This window comes from Odocoileus virginianus, chromosome 3, assembly GCF_023699985.2.
Source record: "Odocoileus virginianus isolate 20LAN1187 ecotype Illinois chromosome 3, Ovbor_1.2, whole genome shotgun sequence".
In the NCBI taxonomy this organism is placed as follows: Eukaryota; Metazoa; Chordata; class Mammalia; order Artiodactyla; family Cervidae; genus Odocoileus; species Odocoileus virginianus.
In genome coordinates this window covers 67,187,318-67,209,375 of record NC_069676.1, presented here as the reverse complement: position 1 = coordinate 67,209,375, position 22,058 = coordinate 67,187,318, and the positions used below count along the sequence as shown (strand labels likewise).

General features: G+C 39.2%; 1 protein-coding gene across 2 annotated transcripts in view; it reads right to left on the bottom strand.

The window, feature by feature from the left end:
• Positions 1-22,058, bottom strand: part of TTC1 (tetratricopeptide repeat domain 1) — a 49,855-nt gene that overhangs the window by 14,511 nt on the left and 13,286 nt on the right. For both annotated transcript variants that reach the window (XM_020903325.2, XM_020903323.2), the window contains exons 3-5: positions 4,850-4,910; positions 3,647-3,759; positions 469-505 (exon numbers count right to left, since the gene is read on the bottom strand). In XM_020903325.2, the coding sequence (XP_020758984.1) occupies positions 469-505; positions 3,647-3,759; positions 4,850-4,910 (211 nt within the window). The remainder of the gene's footprint in view (positions 1-468; positions 506-3,646; positions 3,760-4,849; positions 4,911-22,058) is intronic.

Below are 22,058 nucleotides of genomic sequence, written 5' to 3'. Positions count from 1 at the left end.
ATAGGTTTGAATTTTCTCCACATATTTACCAGTACAGGATAAACTGACTTAACTATCCATTCAAAAAATGCTTTCACTAAGATGACTGCTGTGCAGTACACCTCTAAGAAAGACCCAAAGCTTCTCGTTGAGCAGCCCCAGAAGGCTGCACGTGTACAAGGACACAGCTGACTGAGAGCCTCTGTGTTTGTTGTCCAGCTGAAGTAACAGGCTTCCCAGGTGACTCCGTGGTAAAGAATCCACCTGCCAAAGCAGGAGACAAAGGTTCAATCCCTGGGTCAGGAAGAGCCCCTGGAGAATGAAATGGCAACCCACTTCAGTATTCTTTGCCTGGGAACCCCATGGTCGAAGGAGCCTGGTGGGCTACAGTCCATGGGGTCACAGAAGAGTCGGTCACAACTCAGCAACTAAGCAACAGCTGAGGTAATGCTCTTGTATGTGAACATGTACAAGACCAAAAAGCTGTACCTTTGCTGCAGTCACTGATGGCCATCTCTTTCTTGTCCTAAAAGGAAATAGATCATTAATACGTGTCACCCTAATTCTGTCTCAACAGCTCAAAGGCTCAATGACATAAACTGATCATTAATAACTGCTTACAGAGATACATGCATGCTTTTCAAGGAAATCATACCAAAACATGCAAGCCACTTCCAAGCTAAAATTCAAACTATGCTGACAGCTGACTTGAAAGCCTCCTGGCAACAAATTATTGAAGGAGCTTCCTCCTGAAGTATCTTTATTTAAAGATTGCTGCAACTGGCCTGCAACATTTTACATCAGAATGTTGATAGTGAGAAAACCTGTGATCAATAAACAGGGCAAATGACTGATACATGAATAACTGAGTGAGTCCTTCCTCTTTGGTGAACTGTCACATATCACACCCAAAGTGGTATTTTCCAGAAAGTACAGAGGTGGTCCATATACAGACAGAGCATGGCTTGCCATGAAGTCTCAGTTATGAACCTTAACTGATCCACTGACCAAACAAAAATACAAAAGAATTTGCCAAATATCTAATTTAATTTGCTGAATTGAGAAGCATGGCATAGTGAAAAGAACACAGGAATTCAAAAGAACTAGATTCCAGCTTGAGAACTAGATTATCAAAGGAACTAGATTCCAGCTTGAGAACTAAATTATCAAAAGAACTAGGATTTCTAGCTCTGACATTCATCTGCTATTTTTCTAGGCTCTAAAATGTCTATTTTTTTCCAAATTGGAAATGTTCTACAATGTTAAGAGAGATGTTAGTTCAAATACGTGTTTCATATTTCCATAATGGCTACTATGGCAAATGCCAAATACTTTTTAGAATATTTTAGAGCAATGTCTACCAAATTGAGTTTCAGGATTCAATCAAAAACAGTTCCAGGATGGGGAGTGACTGCTTAATGGGTTTCTCTTAGGGTCATAAAAAAATTTCTGGAAGTGGATATGATGATCATTGCCTAATACTATGAATGTATCTAAAAATGGTTAAAATGGTCAATTTTATAGTATGTGTACTTTAGCCACAATAAGCAAAAAAAGGTTCCAGAGTCGTCTGGGAAACACTAACTACATTATCTCTTCCAATGTCCAAAATAGCAATTTACATATTAAAAACTCTAACAAGAAGCCCTGCAGTATAGAAAACTGGAAGTCAGTACTCCCCCAACTTTTAGATAACTGTTAAGTCTGAGACACACTGTCGTTTGAAAGTCTCCGACACAGGAGTGAATCTCCGTAACGTGTGTGCACAGCTGATGTGTGTGCACAGCTGATGTGGCAGTATTCTCTGTGTCCCAAGTAACTCTTCTTAGAACCTACTTTTTGGAGGACTTTGTTTACTCTTGTGTAGTCAGGCCTAGAGCTGAAACGCTGCCCTAAATCCAAGTTTGCCTTTTCCCCCTCCAGACGCGAAACATAAAGCTTGGCCAGGCATACCCCATCAGGGATGCTGAGCCTGCAAACTTGTCTTTCAGAAATTCTCCTTAAAATAGTTAACCCATCACTTCCTTAAACTCAGAATAGGCTCCTTAAATCACTTCAGTACATTAATCCTGAAAGTCTCCAAGTCTGTAATTTTAGAATCTTAAAATATTAAGAATGAAAGTTGAAAGAATAAAACAAACAAAAACAGCCCACCAACAAACCTATCCCTTATCGAGGTCAGAGTTACAGAGCAAGTCTCTTCTGAGTTCCCCTCGGCTGTGACAGACAAAGACTAGCAAGGCCGTCCATTTTCCTAACTCAGGAACGAGTTGCTCATACTAGTCTAATGCTAGCAATATCACTAATTTGGCAACTGTGAGAACAAAGAACCCCAGATTCCAGGAGCCAAATGGGTACGGTGCATTTTCTGACACTAAAGGTGTCCTCGATCTCAATTCACAATGACAACTTCCAGTCTATGAATGTGGCTTCATGTCTCCCAGGGGCAAAAGTGAAATCAGAATTTTCCAACTAAGTGGCAAGACCGTTAGTTGTGGATTCTGACTGATGGTAGAATGTATTAATGAGTGTTGTTTTAAATAAATCTAAAACTTGTTTTATTTCCCCTAATACAAAACGTCTGTTTGTATACTCTGTATACTCTAGAATTATTCCCTCTCTCATGTCACATGAATAGCTCTAAAAACATTAATACTTCACCCTGGACACTGAATCCAGTAACAAAACATACAAGCTTGGATTAAAATAAAACTTTTTGAATGTCCAAAAATTCAAGCGCACCCACCACTCTCCCCTTTAAAAACCCTCATCATCCAAAGTGACTTTGGTAGAAGCATTAGAAAATTTCAGTCAACATCAAAAAGAAAATGACATAGATACCTGATCAAAACAAACAGAAAACCACTTCACCCAATCTTACGCCTGCTTTGTGGTTGCTTAAAGGTGTGTTAAAAAAAAACTCTACCCTTTGTGCTTTGAATATAAGTAGTCTTTAACAAGTGGTACTGTTTTTTTTTCAAGCTCTTACCATTTCAATCCAGCAAGATTTACTATGCTGTCTAAACAGGAATATCAACAAATCACCCATCTAACTTTTAATACCAACATGATATCAAATAAATATCACTACACTGTCCTCTACTCTACACTCACCCTGCGATACCAGGTTCTAAATCCTCTGGAAATACAAAAACACTTTTGAATTTTCCCTGACACCTATTTTGCATTTAAGGGTACTTTTCACCCCAACTCCTGGGCACATCTCCCTATGTCCATACTTTCAACAAAAAATCAGAATCTCAGGGATAAGCACCTTGAAGTCTAGTTTCAAGCACTGCTTCCTGTCCCTTCGAGTCTTAACTAAAGTTCCAGAGGCCTGGAATAAGCAGCTGGAGCTATTCTAGGACATGTACTACTTGGCTGTTTGATTCATTAACCTACCCTGGTTTGGTAGAAACTGTGTCAAGCTTCCTTCCGTGAAAGTATTCACTCAGTCACTTTAATAAGGAATATGAACAGTAATCTGACTTAAGTTTTTCAAAATTATATTTCTATCCTTCCCATGCCCTTTAAATCAGTGAAATGTAGGGTTAGGAAAAGAGGCAGCAACTTTAAAGCCCCTGTGCTTGTTTCTGGAGAGAAGGGATCCTACAAAAACAGTGCAAGTTCACGTGCTTCTGAAAAAGACAGGGTCCAAGATACACACCTGTTTCATCCTTGCCGCAGCTCTGTTTGAAAACAGAACAGACCGGTCTTTCTGGAAGCAGGAGGGACATATCTGAAGGCCTCGAGTATAAGAACTTTCGGCTTCTATGTAATCTGAGGATAAGGGAAAATATAAGAAGTTGTTATGATTTTATTTCTGATATCACTGTATTCCAAATGACCTCAGAATGTATAGTTTTCCATTCTATACATTCACCCTTTCACTTGGCTTATCAATTTAGTAGAGTTTTGAAAGGGGATTAGGAAATTGGACAGATGAAAGAGACTAAAATCTGAAATTAACAGCCCAGGATGAAGAAAACAATTCTATATACATATTTTTCATTAAAGATATTGTGCTTTCATGGGGTCAACCTGGCTAAAAATGCTTCCATGAAATGTTTGGAGAGACATTTTATAGAGCTAAAAGCAACTATGTTAAAAACCAGTAGTTGACCAAACACCTTAGAGAGAAAATGGTGATAAACTCATATATTCACTGCTACATACAGAATTATAGTTAGGATACTAAAAGATAATTGCCTAGCCACTCCCTTCTCAGGTTTGAAATATTTAATACTAAAATATAAAGAGATAAAACTAAAAAAAATATATAAAGAGATAAAACTTTCAGAGAACCTTTAGTTCTTTTAGAAAAAAGAAGTGATAACTGATACATCAGGATATATGAAAAAAAATTTTTTTTAAACCTAAAAATAACAAAGGGAAGATGTTACTACTCCTAGATATCCAAAGCATACATACTCCGAGATGTGATAAATTTGATAAGATCAAACAGTTCTCCCAAATTATAAAAATGAACCTCAATTATCCCTAAGCAAATACAAGAAATGCAGAAGGACCATCTCTCTAGTTAAGGCATCTACAGAAAAAGGAACTTGAAAGAGCAACTGAAGTGTAAGCAAAACTCTTCTCTAGGAAGCACAGGACGCACTGGGCCAGTATTCACAGCATTGTCACAAAGCGAGGAACTGAGACCCTCTTTTTACAGCAATGCAACAAATAGCCTTTTAACATTCCAGATTAGAGTTTCCCAAAGCAAAAACTCAAAGAGCTTTGTTCTTCAATATCATTAGCAGTTCAGAGCTGCTAGCTGTTTCCATTCTTCAGTGTTTCTTCACAGATTCTACAAAAGAATGAGGAGTCAAGACAGCCAGCATCAGTGCCAAAAAGCACATCTTACCTCCCTTCTTAAAGTGCTCATTTCCCTCCTCCTTTAGTCTAGAGCTCTCTTCTCTCCTTCTCTGAAAAAGATCAGAGAATGACATAAACACAGTATTATGATAAGTGAACAGAAAGGCCAGCTTTCATTACACATTAGGCTATTCAATGAGCAGCAGCTTGACTTTTGAGAATTGGGTCAGTTTTATCTAAATCTCAAATACACAGAACAAAAACACATGACCATCTGGCTAAATATCAAGTGACTTCTTGACACTAAAAAGATAAAACCCAGGTTTTCTCTGTTTCCGGCTTTTGCATGGAACAGTAATTTCCATTTACTAAAAATGAAACTAATATACCCACTGGTATTCTTACCTTTATAAATTAAAATTCTAGATCTGCTACTTATTAACTGTAGATGATCTTGGACAAGTTTCAGATCTTTCTGGGCGTTAATTTCTTCATCTAAAAATTAGGGCTGTAATAGATTTATGGGTTAATGTGATAATGTATGTAAACCTTCCAATACGCTGGTGAATAAGGGTTCAAAAATTAGCTATTACTTTTCTGTAAAATAAATAATGCAATACTCATTTAGCTACAACTGCACTCTGTGTCATGAAGCAGACACACAGAGGCTGGCAGAGAGCACTATGGGGATGAGTCTTATTTGCAGGGTCAGGCAGCATGGTGTTAGCAGGCTGACACAGGGAAACTTGAAGAAACGGAGAGAAATCTCTTTTCTTAGCCTCTTCTATCAACAGAAATTCACACAGATGGTAGAGCACTCATGGGACTCAAAGGCACAGTGAAATGTTAGTCTGTGGAGCAAAAAAGACACTTGCCGAGTCCCGTGTGCTCTCAGCCCTGAACACCTCAGCAAGCTGACTGGCATAAGCAGAGCAGGCATGCCACCTTGGACAGCATTAAAAAAAAAAGAATCTCCAAAAATCTCTTCCTTCATTCTTGAAGTTTCTGACTCAATAAAAACTTCAATGGGAGGAAACAAAATTAGCAGACTTTTTCACCTACAGTACAAGCTGACATCCTAAACAACTGGTACTCTAAAGATTAGGAACCAAATTAAAAAAATATAATGTTTCTGGAGAAGATCTGTAAATGAGCTGCTGAGATCTGGGTGCTTTCCAAATACCTTATTACTATACTCTGGAAAAAACAGAACACCCGACGAATCTCAATGAAGAAACTAAGAAGTAGGTATAAACAGAATATAATTTTTACAACATCTATTATAGGCCAGATGTTCAGCAGACAGTAATAATTCATTTTAGGATATAACATATCTGAAGAAGGCCTATTCCAAGGGAATACAGGAAAAAATAAGATGGGTAGTGGTGATGATAATCAAAATACAAAAATGTGGCCACATTTACCTACTACCACCCAGAGGAAGGTGCCTGATCTGTAATATCCCCTATCGAACTGGTTAGGATTTTGTTGTTGTTTGGTCACTAAGTCATGTCTGACTCTTTTGCAAACCCATGGACAGTAGCCCGCCAGTAGCCTCCTCTGTCCATGGGATTGCCCAGGCAAGGATAATGGAGTGGGTTGCCACTTTCTCCTCCAGGAAATCTTCCGATCCACGGCTCAAACTCATGTTTCCCTGTATTGGCAGGCAGATTCTTTACCACTGAGCCACTTGGGAAGTCTAGTTAGGATTTCTGGAGGCAAGCAAAAGGACTATCTATCTCGGGCCCAAAAAAAAAAAAAATTTTTTTTTAAGGGCATATGTTTACTGGAAAGCTACTGTGGGGCTCACATGATCACAGGGAGGCCTAAAATATGGAAATATAAAACAGACAGGACTCAAGGAAACTCTGAAGTAAAAAAGCTAAAAAATATTGATGTGTCTTCCAGGAGAAGAGTCTCACTGAGATAGGGTTGTAGTAACAGCCAACAGACCCTAACCATTCCCCTTTCTTTGTCCTAATTTAGATTTAAAGTTTCGGTCAGAAGTATCCAATGAGCCAAGCATAGTCACATGCCTTGGCTGTCAAGAAAACAGTGAAGAACACGGCGCGGGCGGGGGGACGACTGACCAGCACTCAACAAGGGGAATTTCCTCCACATAAGAAAGGGAATTCTATGCTGGAAGCAAAAAAAACCCCATAACGAATCCAGTTAAAAGTTATTTCAACCCCAAATAGACAAAGTGACCTGGAGAAACAAAGCTGGAGGCATCATGCTCCCTGATTTCAATCTGTACTTACAAAGTTACAGTAATAAAAAAATAGTATGGTATTGGCATAAAAACAGACACACTGATCAGTGAAACAGAACAGAGAGACCAGGAACAAACCCACACACATACGGCCAATTAATTTATGATAAAGGAGCCGCTAGTATATAATGGGGAAAGGACAGTCTCTTCAGTAGGTGGTGCTGGGAAAACTGGACAGCCACATGCAAAAGAATGAAAACAAACCACTGTGTTATACCACACGCAAAAGTTAACTCAAAATGGATTAAAGGCTTGAATGTAAGACCTGAAACCATAATACTCCTAGAAGAAAACAAAGGTGGTAAGCTCCTTGAAGTAAGTCTTGGTGATGATTTTCTGAATCTGACACCAAAAGCAAAAATAACCAAGTGGGACCACATCAGACTAAAGAGCTTCTGCACAGGAAAGGAAACCATCAACAAAACGAATGGAAGAAAAGTTATAAATCATATACTTGCTAAGGGGGTAATACCTAAAATACATAAAGAACTCATATAACTTAAAAGCAAAAACTCCCCAATCTTATTAAAAAGTGGGTCATGACCTGAATGGACATTCTCCCAAAGAAGACATACATGGTGAGGATGAAAAGATGTTCAACATCATTAATCAGCAGGGAAATGCAAATCAAAACTACAATGAGATATTATTTCATGCCTGTTAGAATAGATATTATCAAAAGACAAGAAATAACCAGTGTTGGCAAGAACGTGGATAAAAGAAAACCCTTGTGCACTGTTGGTAGGAATGTAAATTGTGAAGCCACTATGGAAAACAGTACGGACATTTCTTAAAAACTTAAAAATAGAACTACCATATGATTCAGCAATTCCACTTTTGGGTGTTTATCTGAAGAAAATGAAAGTACTAACTCAAAAAGACAGCTGCATCCCTATGTTCAACTGCAACATTATAGACAATAGCCAAGATATGGAAACAACTGAAATGGCCATCAGTGAACAAATGGATAGGGAATTCCCTGGCTGCCCAGTGGTTAAGAATCCGCCAGCCAACCCAGGGGACACAGGTTCAATCCTTGGACCAGGAAGATCCCATACACCATAGAGCAACTAAGTTCACGTGCTGCAACTACAGGGGGCGGGCCCACGTGCCTACATCCCATGCTCTGCAACAAGGGAAGCCACTGCAACGAGAAGCCCACCCACTACAGCAAAGGGCAGCCCCTGCTCACAACAATGGGAGGAAGCCTGCACATGGCAAAGACGACATAACACAGCCAAAACAGAAGAAACATACCTCAAAAAAAGAAAAAAAGGACAGATGGATAAACTGTGGTTATACACACACAAAGGAGTATTATTTAGCCATAAAAAGAATGACATCTTGGTGGGGGGTAAAAATGACAACTTGCTATCTGCCACAACATGGATAGACCTTGAGGGCATTATGCTAAGTGAAATAAATCAGAGAAAGACAAGCACCATAGGGTCTCTCTTATATGCAGAATCTAAACAAATTACAAAAAACACCAAGCTCACAGGTTTGGGCAGGAGGTTATGTGGAGAAATGGGTGGAAAAAAAACACTTAAAAATTCTAAAATAATTTCAATTAGGGTAAAATGAAAACCCTATAAATAGTAGTGACTTCATTCAATCAATATTAAATTCACACAAACAACCATATATCACTGGCTAATAAAGTTCTAACAGTGAAATGAAAAAAAGGTTTCACATTAGAAAATATATTAATGCAGGGTAGCATGTTAATGAGTTAAGAGAAAATTACAGGATCACATGAATAAATGCATCACAGGTCTTTAAGGCCTGTAATATATTTTTTTAAAACAGTACTATCAAAAATAAAAATTCTTCAGGGAAGGGCAGCTCATCAAGTTATTAAGAGTTCAATGTCCATCCATTAACAATTTCAATCTCTCTAATTTTAAGCTACTTTCTGATCTATAATCTGTTTTCCAATGCCAACTTAGCAGGAATGTTCTATGAACACAGGTCAGTCATTCAGACTGAAAGATCAGGCTCTCGTGAAGAGTGTGTTTTAAGAGTTTAATCATTACTTGGTAAATTTAGAACATTAATATTCCAACGAGAAAAGCCTAGATCCAAAGTACACCGAGAAGCATTACCGACAGGGGCCAGCCTGAGAGAAGTTCACAGTGTTGTTACAGCTAGGCCTAAAAGTTGAACTGGCCAAGAGGCTCTGGGACATACTTCAGAGGCCAATTATTCTACGGAAGGCATTTTATTTTTTTGGTCTGATAAATCACAACTCAGTGACCCATTAAGTAATAAACACTGGAAAAGAGCTGTTGCTTTCACAGACTGTGTTAAATTGAGGATTAATGCAATTATCAATATCATGCTGAATATCTCCTTGGCAACAGCTAAAAATAGCACTTTGAAAAGAAAGCTGCACTGTCTCCCGGCTGTGCCAGGAGACTAACTTGATCCCAGTACAAAGACTAGGATTTATTCTGCCGCCGGAACACATTCTTTAACCAAAGGATGGCATGCACACTGTGTAATGCTATGGAATCCAAGGATAGATTCCATAGTGCATAAGTCTTACTCAGCCTGCTAAGTGCCAAGAGCATTCACACATAAGTGAACTGGTAGGGCTGGTATCCTGCGGCATTACTGGGTACAAATCTTCCAGGTTCTGGTCTAGTGTGGTTAGGGGTCCTCTCACATGCCTCCACATTCTGGGGAGGCCTCATGGGGTAACATCTGTTCTAGAATTTTATTTCCTTAAGAATGGGAACCAAAGAAATTTTACAGGGCTCTAAACTCAGTCCATCCTAAACCAGTCCATCCTAAAGGAGATCAGTCCTGGGTGTTCATTGGAAGGACTGATGCTGAAGCTGAAACTCCAATACTTTGGCCACCTCATGTGAAGAGTTGACTCACTGGAAAAGACCCTGATGCTGGGAGGGATTGGGGAGGCAGGAGGAGAAGGAGACGACACAGGATGAGATGGCTGGATGGCATCACCGACTCGATGGGCATGAGTTTGAGTAAACTCTGGGAGTTGGTGATGGACAGGGAGGCCTGGCATGCTGCGATTCATGGGGTCGCAAAGAGTCAGACACGACTGAGTGACTGAACTGAACTGAAACTCAGTAGACCTCCCCATCACTGAAAGCTCAGGGGGAAACAGTGACGTTATTCTGCATTGTGAATCATCACAGGAACTGCCAAGGAAAACCTCAAAAACACAATGCCCTTGATGAAGGGAGTTTATTTCAACAGTTATCACTACAACTGCCAACTTTTCAGCCTGTTATTCAGTTCACTATAAACTCTACCAGTATAGATTTCACTGCTTGACGTCTGCAGTCATACACATTAAGAGTTCTACTCATTTGCTTCCCAAGACAATTCTGAGAGATGGGCATGGAGGTATTTACCTATTTTACAGGTTAAAAAAAAAAAAATTCAAGATTCAGAAATCTTTTATGTTTTGCAACAAACTTCTATTCCAACCCACTCAGTCTTATCTCCCATTACTATACAAGTCCTCGCTTCTACATAGTTGGATCTCTTATTCTTCATTCCATTCTTTTGCTTATGTACCCACCTTGGAAATGCCATTGTTTTTCTTCCAGATTTTCCTTTCAACTGCCCAAACCAAATTTTGCTGTTTTCCAAGTCTAACACAAACCAGACCTCTTCCCCAGGACTACCTTCACTTCCTTCCCCACATGGTCTTCCTCTGAATGTAAACTGTACAAAATGCCTCTAACTGGGCAGTTCAATTCTACATCAGGTTATTTTTAAAAATTATAAAAGAATTTTTTTAAAAAGCACTGCAGAAAGTCTAGATGGTTACAAAATGCTTAGATGGTTTCATGAGTTGAAGAACATTGCACATTCTTTAGGCCTGGGCAAAATAGGCCAGTCAAGGTCCTCCTGTGACTGCACTCTTCCTCCTGTGGGGCCCCTTTAGGCCATACTCCAGATTTCTTACCCAAGACTCTTAGCCCACTCTCAGGATCTGCATGAATCTTTGCCTAGATCTATCCCCCCTAAGGGTAAGCTTTGCTGCAGGCATACATTATATTCCAAGTGCAATACTTTGTACTTTGCCTTCCCCGTACCTGGAATCAATCATTTTTTCAAAACCAAGATCTAGGTGTTATGAGGGAGTCATTGCTTTCAAGTCCTCCCAGTGAAGAGACTCATGAAAATACATCTTAAATAAAACAAAAATCCCAGGAGTCAAAGAATACCTCTAAGTGAAATCTTCTGTGTATGTACTCATATAAACGGAAGTGAAAAAGTAAAAGTGTTAGTCACTCAGTTGTGTCCAACTCTTTGCGACTCCATAGACTGTAGCCCACCAGGATTCTCTGTCCACAGAATTCTCTAGGCAAGAATACTGGCATGGGTAGTCATTCTCTTCTCCAAGGGATCTTCCTGACCCAGGGATCGAACCCAGGTCTCTTGCACTACAGGCAGATTCTTTACCATCTGAGCCACCATACCACACCAATTCCCAGTAAAGACTCTGATTCCCAGCAACAGCAAAATACTTAACTCATTTTGCTCTATCCAATAATAAACGAAAGTTTCAAATACTATGTGACTATCACTACTTGTAATCTACTACACAAAGTTCAAGATCTCATTTTTTTTCCAACTTTAGAATATATTCTACTAAGGATATACAGCCAGAGTATTATGTCCAAATTTATTGGAATTACCTTCTCTATGTAATTAACTCGAAATAGTTATGCTAATATGTAATCAATTTGATATAGTTATAGCAATTTGTTACTGTTTATAATCCATTTTAAGGGTTAATTTTCCCTATCCTTTCTGATTTTAACATTTCAAAGTGTAAAATACTTAACAGTTCAAAACAATACTAAGTGAGACCTCTGATGTGGCTAAACGAGAAGGTTTCTAAACCCTCTAAGAGAAACTGCAAAACTGGACAAAAAGATCAAGCACAACCATTTCCGTGTCCTGGAAATGGATTACAGGCTTACAACAATGTAAATAACGCTTATTTATGAAAAACTATAGAACTTCAGGAAATCACCATGAAAATCCCTGGCATACTTCCTAGGGACTGCTCCCTTTCTCCCTCTCATCATTCAGTGTGGTAATTTTCACACCACAAGGTAGGTTGTGAATCACCAGCAGTTTTACTGCTGGAGGACTGACTTGATTTAAAGAAGGTGAAATAATCCATGCTTCGTGGTGCTGTAATGTGAGATCCAAGCAAACAGGGAAAGCCAGGGGTTCTACTGATCTGTGGTTGCAGTCCTGCTTGGGCTTTTCTTTTACAAACGTAAAAGAGCCACGGGACAGACAAATGTAATGGGAAGGTAAAGAGAGAGTCACAGAGGCACTTGACAAGCATCTCAAATACCCTGGCTGATTGGAGTGGGTGTGCATGCTTGAGAAGGATGAACTATTCACGCGTCTTGTTTTATCAGAAGCCTGTGCACACGTGCTAAGGAAGCACAAGAGGTGCAGACCTGAAAGCTGTCTAAACTTGGACTATAAATTCTAAATTCACATACAGATCCACGATAGTAAGTGGAAGCCATAGTGGTTTGATATCTTTGAATATAATCTCTGACCAGTACTGGATGGCCACCACACTGGGTGGAAACAGACACAACCTCAAGAAACCCAGAATTTAAAAACAAAAACCAAAACCAAAAACAAGAACAAAAACAAAAACCAACTAAACAGAGCCATCAATGGCCACATATCCCAGAGGAAACGAATCACACAGCTAAGTCCAGGTAAGTCCAGAGAAATTACTACACATATAAGCAGACAGGCAAAATAGCAACAACAAAAATAACTGGGGCGTGGGGGAGGGTCAGACTTTACAGTTGCAACAATATTACTTAAAACACCCAGATTCATCAACAACAAAAAAATTCTAAGACAAACAAAGAGGAAGTTTGACCAGGATCAGGAAAAAGCAGCAGTTGACAGAAATACCTGATTATACAGGGATTCTAGAGCTAACAGACAAAAAGCGGCTATAGAAGGGGGGAATTAAGATGGCAGAGTGGGAGAACATGGAGTTCGTCTCTCCCCACAAATGCATCAAGAACACAGCTACGAATGGAATGATTCTCACCTGCAGAAGGCTAGCAGAGGACCTTGGACACCTGAACGGACAAACAAGATCCCCACAGGAGGGGCAGGACAGGAGAGAGAGAGAGAAAGAAGACAGGAAGCAGGACAGGAAGCGCACTCCTGGGGAGGGTGAGGAGCTGAAGGAAAAGAGAAAGTCCCGCACCTGGGGAAGCCCCCTCACCAGCAGGGAGATCAGCAGGGGCAGAAAAGGAGCTCTGGGGCTTGCAGCGGTGTGCAGCAACTGGTCGGTGGCAGGCCGGACAGAGTGAGACCTACCCGGACGGTGTGAGCCACAGCCCCGCCCAGCCTGAAGTGTGGGTCTGCTAGTGTGGATGGGGGCAGGGGCTGGAACGTGGGGTTTGGAGAACAGACTCGGGTAGAGGACTGCTGTTGGCTATGAAGAAACAGCCTGTAGGGATGGGAGCAAGGAAGTCCACAACCAGGAACCGGGAATGTTTGTGGAAGAAGCCTAGGCCTCCATAGAAATGAAGCTCCATGGCTGAGCGGTGCATGACAGTCATGGCCACTACTGCAGCCGCTGCCCCTCACACTGGCCCCTGCCACCACGGGCACGAGGAGGGGTGGGTTGCCCACCACATGTGGGCAGACTCATGTGCCCTGGGGCAGCCTCAGAAGACACCAGCTAGGGAGCCCACATGGAGAGGGGGGCTGACAACACAGCTGAGTCCCAGGGGCCATGCGACTAAGAGAGAAGAGATGATATCTCTGCTCCCGGCTGTGAGAACTGCCGATTTACATCCGTGCTGCTGATTCTGTAAATTCAGCACCTACAGAACATCCCAATAAACAACGAGTGCTGAGATGGGTCCAACTTCAGAGCTGTGGGCTTTGGGAGCAGATACACATGGGGGCTGGGCCAGGCCAGAGTCTGAGCCGCTTCCATAGCTACCACAGCAGGTCCAGGGGCATGACTACTACAGTGCTGAGACCCACCTTCAGTGAGTCTGTGTTGGTGGCCTGGTGAAAATAATGCCTGAGACACATCAGGCCAACCACAGGCCTGCCCACGGTGTAACCTGTGAGCCTGCACCAGGGTGAAAGGCGACACGACAGAGCACACCTGCAGAGGATCGGCTCCATAGGAGGAGTTCTCAGTGACTTCTCTCCCAGTGGGAGTGCTCCAATTCCACCTATCCTGCGCCACAGCTCAGAATCGTACCTCGGAAACACATCTGGGGGCTTCTACTCCAACAGCGCAGGAGCAGAGCCCGCCCCTGACAGGGCGGTGACAACCACGAGCAAAGGGGAGGTCCCACTCAGTAGCCAGTGCAAGCCCGGGTCACCACAACACCAGTCTGCCCAAAGCTGTACTGAGTTTACAGCCACCTCAAAACACACCCCTTGACATGGCCCTACCCTCCAGAGGGACAGGACCTCCCGGGGGCAGTCACGAGAAGCAAGAGGAACTACTATCCCGCACTCTGTGGAAAGGAGACCACAAACACAGAGAGTTACACAAAATGACCTGGCAAGAGAAATATGTTTCAGACAAAGGAACAAGATAAAATCCCACAAGAACAACCGAAGAAAGAAGATATAGGCAATCCACCTGAAAGGTAATGATAGTAAAGATGATATGAAATCTCAGAAAAAGAATGGAGGAATAGACCAAGAAGATACAAGAAATTGTTAACAAAGAGCTATAAGATTTAAAATACAAATAGAGATGAACAGTACAGTAACTGAAAACTAAATCAGAAGGAATCAATAGCAGAAAAACTGAGGCAGAATGAATAAGTAAGCTGGAAGATAGAGTGGTGGAAATTATCACCAAAGAACAAAGAAAAAAGAATGAAAAGAAATGAGGACACTCTCAGAGACCTCTGGGAGAACATTAAATGCACCAACATTCACTTCTCCCAGAGGGAGAAGAGAAAGGTCTGAAAAAAATATTTGAAGCGATTATAGCTGAAAATTTCCCTAATATGAGAAAGGAAACTCTCAAGTCCAGGAAGCACAGATATTACTATATAGGATGAACCCAAGAAGGAACACGTCAAGACACACATTAATCAAACTAATAAAAATTAGATACAAAGAAAAACATTAACAGTAACAAATCACTTTAACATACAAGGGAATCTCCACAGTTATCAGCTGATTTTTCAGCAGAAACTCTGCTGAAAAGAATGGCATGACATATTAAAAGTGATGAAAGGGAAAAATCTACAACCAAGAATACTCTACTCAGCAAGGCTCTCATTCATATTTGACAGAGAAATCAAAAGCTTTACAGACAAGCAGAGACTAAGAGAATTCGGCATCACCAAACTGGCTTTACAACAAATGACAAAAAGGAACTTTTCTAGGCAGGGCATGGGGGAGTGGGGGGAGAAAGAAAGGAAAAAAGAAAAAGGCCGTAACTAGAAACAAGACAATCACAAGTGGGAAAGCTCACCAATAAAGGCAAATAGGCAGTAAATGTAAAAACTCATCCACACGAATAAGAAATTAAAACCAGCAACTGTGAGATGAGACTACAATTACAGGAAGTGGGAAATGCATTTGAAAATAAAAGTCCAGTAACTTAAAAACAACCTTGTATAGTTGGCTTAAAACACAACATTCAGAAAACTAAGATCATGGCATCTGGTCCCATCACTTCATGGCAAATAAATGGGGAAACAGTGGAAACAGTGACAGACTTTATTTTTTTGGGCTCCAAAATCACTGCAGATGGTGACTGCAGCCATGAAATTAAAAGACGCTTACTCCCTGAAAGAAAAGTTATGACCAACCTAGACAGCATATTAAAAAGCAGAGACATTACTTTGCCAACAAAGGTCCATCTAGTCAAAGCTATGGTTTGTCCAGTAGTCATGTATCGATATAAGAGTTGTACTATAAAGAAAGCTAAGTGCTGAAGAATTGATGCTTTGAACTGTGGTGCTGGAAAAGACAACTTGAGAGTCCCCTGGACAGCAAGGAAATCCAACCAGTCCATTCTAAAGGAGATCAGTCCTGAACATTTATTGGAAGGACTGATGCTGAAGCTGAAACTCCAATACTCTGGCCACCTGATATGAAGAACTGACCCACTGGAAAAGACCCTGATGCTGGGAAAGACTGAAGGTGGGAGGAGAAGGGGAAGACAGAGGATGAGATGGTTGGATGGCATCACCAACTCAATGGACATGAGTTTGAGTAAACTATGGGAGTTGGTGATGGATAGGGAGGCCTTGGTGCTCCAGTCCATGGGGTTGCAAAGATTCAGATATGACTGAGCGACTGAACTGAACTAATCTGATATAGACTACTATATCATAACCTCCTGGGAACTACAAACCAAAAAACTACAACACACACAAAAAAAGGAAATGCAACCCAAACACAACACTAAATAAAGATAATCCTCAAGTCACAAAAGAACAAATGGGGAAGGGGAAAAAAAAAGACCTACAAAATCAAATTGAAAATGATTCACAAAATGGTAGTGAAGAATCCAGATAGATAATTACCTTAAATGTAAACAGATTAAATGCTCCAACCAAAAGATGTAGAACAGCTGAATATATAAAAAAATGAGACTTGTGTATAGGCTGCCTATAAGAGACCCACTTCAGATCCAAGGACACATACAGACTGGAAGTGAGGGGATGAAAAAATGTATTTTGTACAAATGGAAACAAAAGAAAGCTGAAGTAGCAATAATGACATCAGATTAAACAGGCTTTATTTATTTATTTATTTTTAAAAATACAACAGGAATAACTACCAAAAGTGTAACACTCGACCCGGAAGAGTCAAAACAACTTGAGAAAGAACAAAGCTGGAGGATGTACACTTCTTGTTTTCGAAACTTAAACACTTATATGATTCATTGATTTTTTTGATAGAGGTACTAAGGCAATTCAGTTCTGGAAAGCAATGTCTTTTAAACTTGGTTCTGAGACCACTGAACATGCATATCGACTTAGATCCTTCCCTCACACCTTATATAGTAATAATTTGACAAGGCTCATAGATCTAAATGTAAGAGCTAAACTGTAAAACTTCTGTAATAAGACACGGGAGAAAAATCATTTGTCACTTTGGGTTAGGCAGAGAGATACAATACTAAAAGGAAGATCCATAGAGAAAAAAACAATAAACTGGACTTCATTAAAATTAAAAACATTCATACTTCAAAAGACATCATTAAGAAACTGAAAAGACATGTCACAGACTGGGAGAAAATATTTGCAAATCTTATGTCTTACAAAGGACTTGTACCCAGAGTATTTTAAGAATGCTTACTTTTAAAGAATAAGAAAACCCAATTAAACAAGTGAGCAAAAGATATGACTAGAGATTTCACCAAAAAATACACACAAATGAGTCATAAAAACATGAAGAGATGCTCAACATCATTAGCCATTTGAGAAATGCAAATCAAAGCCAAAATGAGATATCACTTCACACCCACTAGAATGGCTTTAACCAGAAATATAAAACAACAAGCATCGGTGAGGATGTGGAGAAATCAGACCCCTCATACATTACTGCTGGGAAGGTAAATGATATAGATATGATGGAAAAGAGTGTGGCAGCTTCTTAAAAAGTTAAACACAAGCTTATCATAAAAGCTAGCAACATCACACCTAAATACGTACCCAAGGAAAATGAAAACAAGGCCCCGCAAACTTGACACAAACGTGTGAAAATAATCCAAATGTCTATCAACTGGTGACTTGAGGAACAAAATGTGATAGTCATACAACAGAATCCTATTCAGCAATAAAGAAAGTGGATATTGACACTTGCTACCCATGGATGAACCTCAAAAAGCAAAAGAAGCCAGATGCAAAAAAACCCCAAATATTGCTTGATTCCATCGCTATGAAAGGTCCAGAAAAGGCAAATCAGAAAGATAGATGGTGGATTGACAGTTGACAAGATTTTTTTAAAAAAGACTTGTAAGAGACAAAGAAGGACACTACACAATGATCAAGAGGTCAATCCAAGAAGATGATGTAACAACTATAAACATATATACACCCAACCTAGTCGCACTTCTATATATAAGGCAAATGCTAACAGTCATAAAAGGGGAAACAGACAGTAATAGTGGGGGATTTTAACACTCCACTAACACTAATGGACAGATCATCCAGACAGAAAATCAATAAGGAAACACAGGCCTTAAATGACACATTAAGCGAGATAGACAATTGATATTTACAGAAAAATTCATCCAAAAATAGAATACACTTTCTTCTCAAGTGCACATGGAACATTCTCTAGGATATGTCACATCTTGGGCCATAAATCAAGCTTCAGTAAATTTAAGAAAATTGAAATCATATCAAACATCTTTTCTGACCACAACACTATGAGATTAAAAATAAATTACCGCCAAAAAACCCTGTAAACACACACACACAAACATGTGGACACTAAACAATTTGACACTGAACTACCAATAGATCACTGAAAAAATCAGAGAGGAAATAAAAAAATACCTACACACAAATTATAATGAAAGCATGATGATCCAAAACCTATGCGATGCAGCAAAAGCAGTGCTAAAAGGGAAGTATATGGCAATGCAATCTTAGGAAACACAAAAAATATCAAGCAACAAAGCCTTACGCCTAAAGAAAGAAGAACAAAATCCAAAGTTAGTAGGAGGACAGAAATCATAAAGATAGAGCAGCAAGTGAGAGAGAGGAAGAAAACAAAGGAAAACATCAACGAAACTAAAAGCTGGTCCTCTGAAAAGATGTAACTGATAAATCTTCAGCTAGACTTACCAATACAAAAAGGCAGAAGGCTCAAAACAAAGTTAGGGATGAAAAAGAAGTCACAATAGACATCACAAAAATACAAAAGTTCATAAATTCTTAGAAAGGTACAATCTTCCAAGACTGAACAATAAACAGAAAATATGAACATATTAATCATAAGTACTGATATTGAAACTGTGATCAAAACACTAACAAATATTGACAGGCAAATTCTATCAAACATTCAGAGAAGAGTTAACACCTATCCTGAAATGCTTCCAAAAAATTGCAGAGGAAGGAACACCCCTAAGCTGATTCTACGAGTCCACCATTATCCTAATACCAAATCCAGACAAAGACAACTACAAAAAGGAGAAAATTACAGGCCAATATCACTGATGAACACAGATGCAAAAATCCTTAACAAAATATTAGCAAATCAAATCCAACAATACATTAGAAGGATCATACACCATGATCAAAGGGGATTTACCCCAGGGATGCAAGGATTGTTCAACATATGTTAATCAATCAGTGTGATACACCACATTAACAAACTGAAGAAGAAAAACCATACGGTCATCTCAATAGATGCAGAGATTCTGACAAAATTCAAAACTCATTTATCATTAAAAAAAAAAAAAAACTCCAGAAAGTGGAGAGAACCCATCTCAGCAAAATGAAGGCCATATATGACAAACCCACAGCTAACATCACTCTCAATGGTGGAAAATTTAGATCATTCAAGTGGCACAAGTGGTAAAGAATCTGCCTGTCAATGCAGGAGATGCAAGTTTGATCTCTGGGTCACGAAAAGCCCCTGGAGAAGGAAATGGCAACCCACTCTTATTTCTTGCCTGGAAAATTCTCTGGAGAGAGGAACCTGATCGGGACAGTCCCTGGGATAGCAAAGAGTCAGAATGACAGCACACATACACCATGCCTTCTAAGATCAGGAACAAGCATGTCTACTCTTCCCACTTTTATTCAACACAGTTTTGGAAGTCCTAGCCATGGCAATCAGAGAAGAAAAAGAAATAAAAGAAATTCAAATTGGGTAAGAAGCAAAATTGTCATTGTTTGTACATGACATGATACTATCCACAGAAAATCCTAAAAATGTCATCAGAAAACTATTAGAGCTCATCAAGGAATCTGGTAAAGTCACAGGATACAAAATTAATACACAGAAATCTCTTGCATTTCTATAAACTAACAACAAAAGATCAGAAAGAGAATTAAGGAAACAATCCCATTTCCCATCACATCAAGAATAAAATACCTAGTAATAAACCTACCTAAGGAGGCAAAAAGACCTGTACTCAGAAAACTACAAGATGCTGATGAAAGAAATCAAAGATGACACAGATGGAAAAATACATAGTGTTCTTGGATTGGAAGAGTCAACACTGTCAAAATGACTATACTATCCAAAGCTAGCTACAGATTCAACGCAATCCCTATCAAATTACTGATGATGCTTTTCACAGACTCAGAACAAAAATTCTAGAAATTTGTATGGAAACACAAATGACCCTGAATAGCCAAAGCAATCCTGAGAAAGAAAAATGGAGTTAGAGGAATCAGGCTCCCTGACTACAGGCTATACTACAAAACTACAGTCATCAAAACAATGTAGTACGGGCACAAAAACAGAAATAAAGATCAGTGCAACAGGACAGAAAATCCAGAGATAAACCCACGCACCTATTTTCAATGAATCTGTGATAAAGGAGGCAAGACTATACAATGCAGAAAACATGGTCTCTTCAATAAAGTGGTGCTAGGAAAACTGGACAGCTATATGAAAAAAAAAAAAAAAAGGAAATTAGAATCCTCCCTAACACCATAGACAAAAATGAAAAGGAATAAAGACCTAAAAGTAAGGCTGGAAACTATAAAACTCTTAGACGGAAATTATAGGCTCAACACAAGTCACAGCATATCTTTTTTGACCCACCTCCTACAGTAATGAAAATAAAAACAAAAATAAACAAATGAGACCTAAGTAAACCAAGTTTTCCACAGCAAAGGAAATCATAAACAAAAAGAAAAGACAACTCACAGAATGAGAAGAAATATATTTTTAATCAATGCAATGACAAGGGGTTAATCTCCAAAACATACAAACAACTTGTGTGGTTCAAAAAACAAACAAACAAACAAAAAAAACAAAACACCCCAAACAACCCAATCAAAAATGGGTGAAATATATACATTTTTCTAAAGAAGATATACAGATAGCCAAAACGCACATGAAAAGATGCTAATCACCACTAATTACTAGAGAAATGCAAATCAAAACTACAATGAGCTATCACTTCACACTGGTCAGAATGGCCATCATCAAAAGATTGTATTAAGTGAAGTTAAGTCAGACAAATATCATATGAAATCACTTATATGTGAAATCTAATAAAAAAAATGATACACATGAACCTACTTACAAAACAGAACAGACCCACCGATCTCAAAATCAAACTTATGGTTACCAAGGGAAAAACAGTGGGGAGTGAGAAATCGGGAGCTTAGAATTAACATACACACCACTAAAGACAGAGTAGATAACTAATAAAGACTGACTGTATAGCACAGGGAGCTCTACTCAATACTCTGTGGTGACATATATGAGAAAAGAATTTGAAAAAGAATGGATACACACACACACACACCTGATTCACTTTGCTGTATATATCCACTAACCAAATTATGAATCAACTACACTCCAATAAAATTTTTTAAAATTTTAAGATAAAAAACAAAAAAGTTATAATTTGTTGAAAAAGCGAAAAGGAGTAGGTTTAAAGACTCAATGAGCATGATGACAATGATTAAAAAATAGAACCATGAAAAAAGGACAGATATTATTTACAAAGAAAAACAAAATGAAAACAAAGATGAAAGATTCAATTACTGTAAATATTCAGATGGGCTCAGCGGACTTGCACTGGCATAAGGAATAAGAAAACTTGAAGTTAGAGCAATAGACATCCAATGTGAAGAACTAAGGGCAGAAAAAAAAATGGGAAAAAAAAAAAGGACCCGTCACAATATATGTGATTAGAATCCCAAAAATGAGAACAGGTATTTGAAAAAATGACTAAAAATCTCAAAACTGTGATGAAGAGAGTTAATCTAAAGATTCAAGAAGCTCAGTGAACCCCAAGTACACAGAT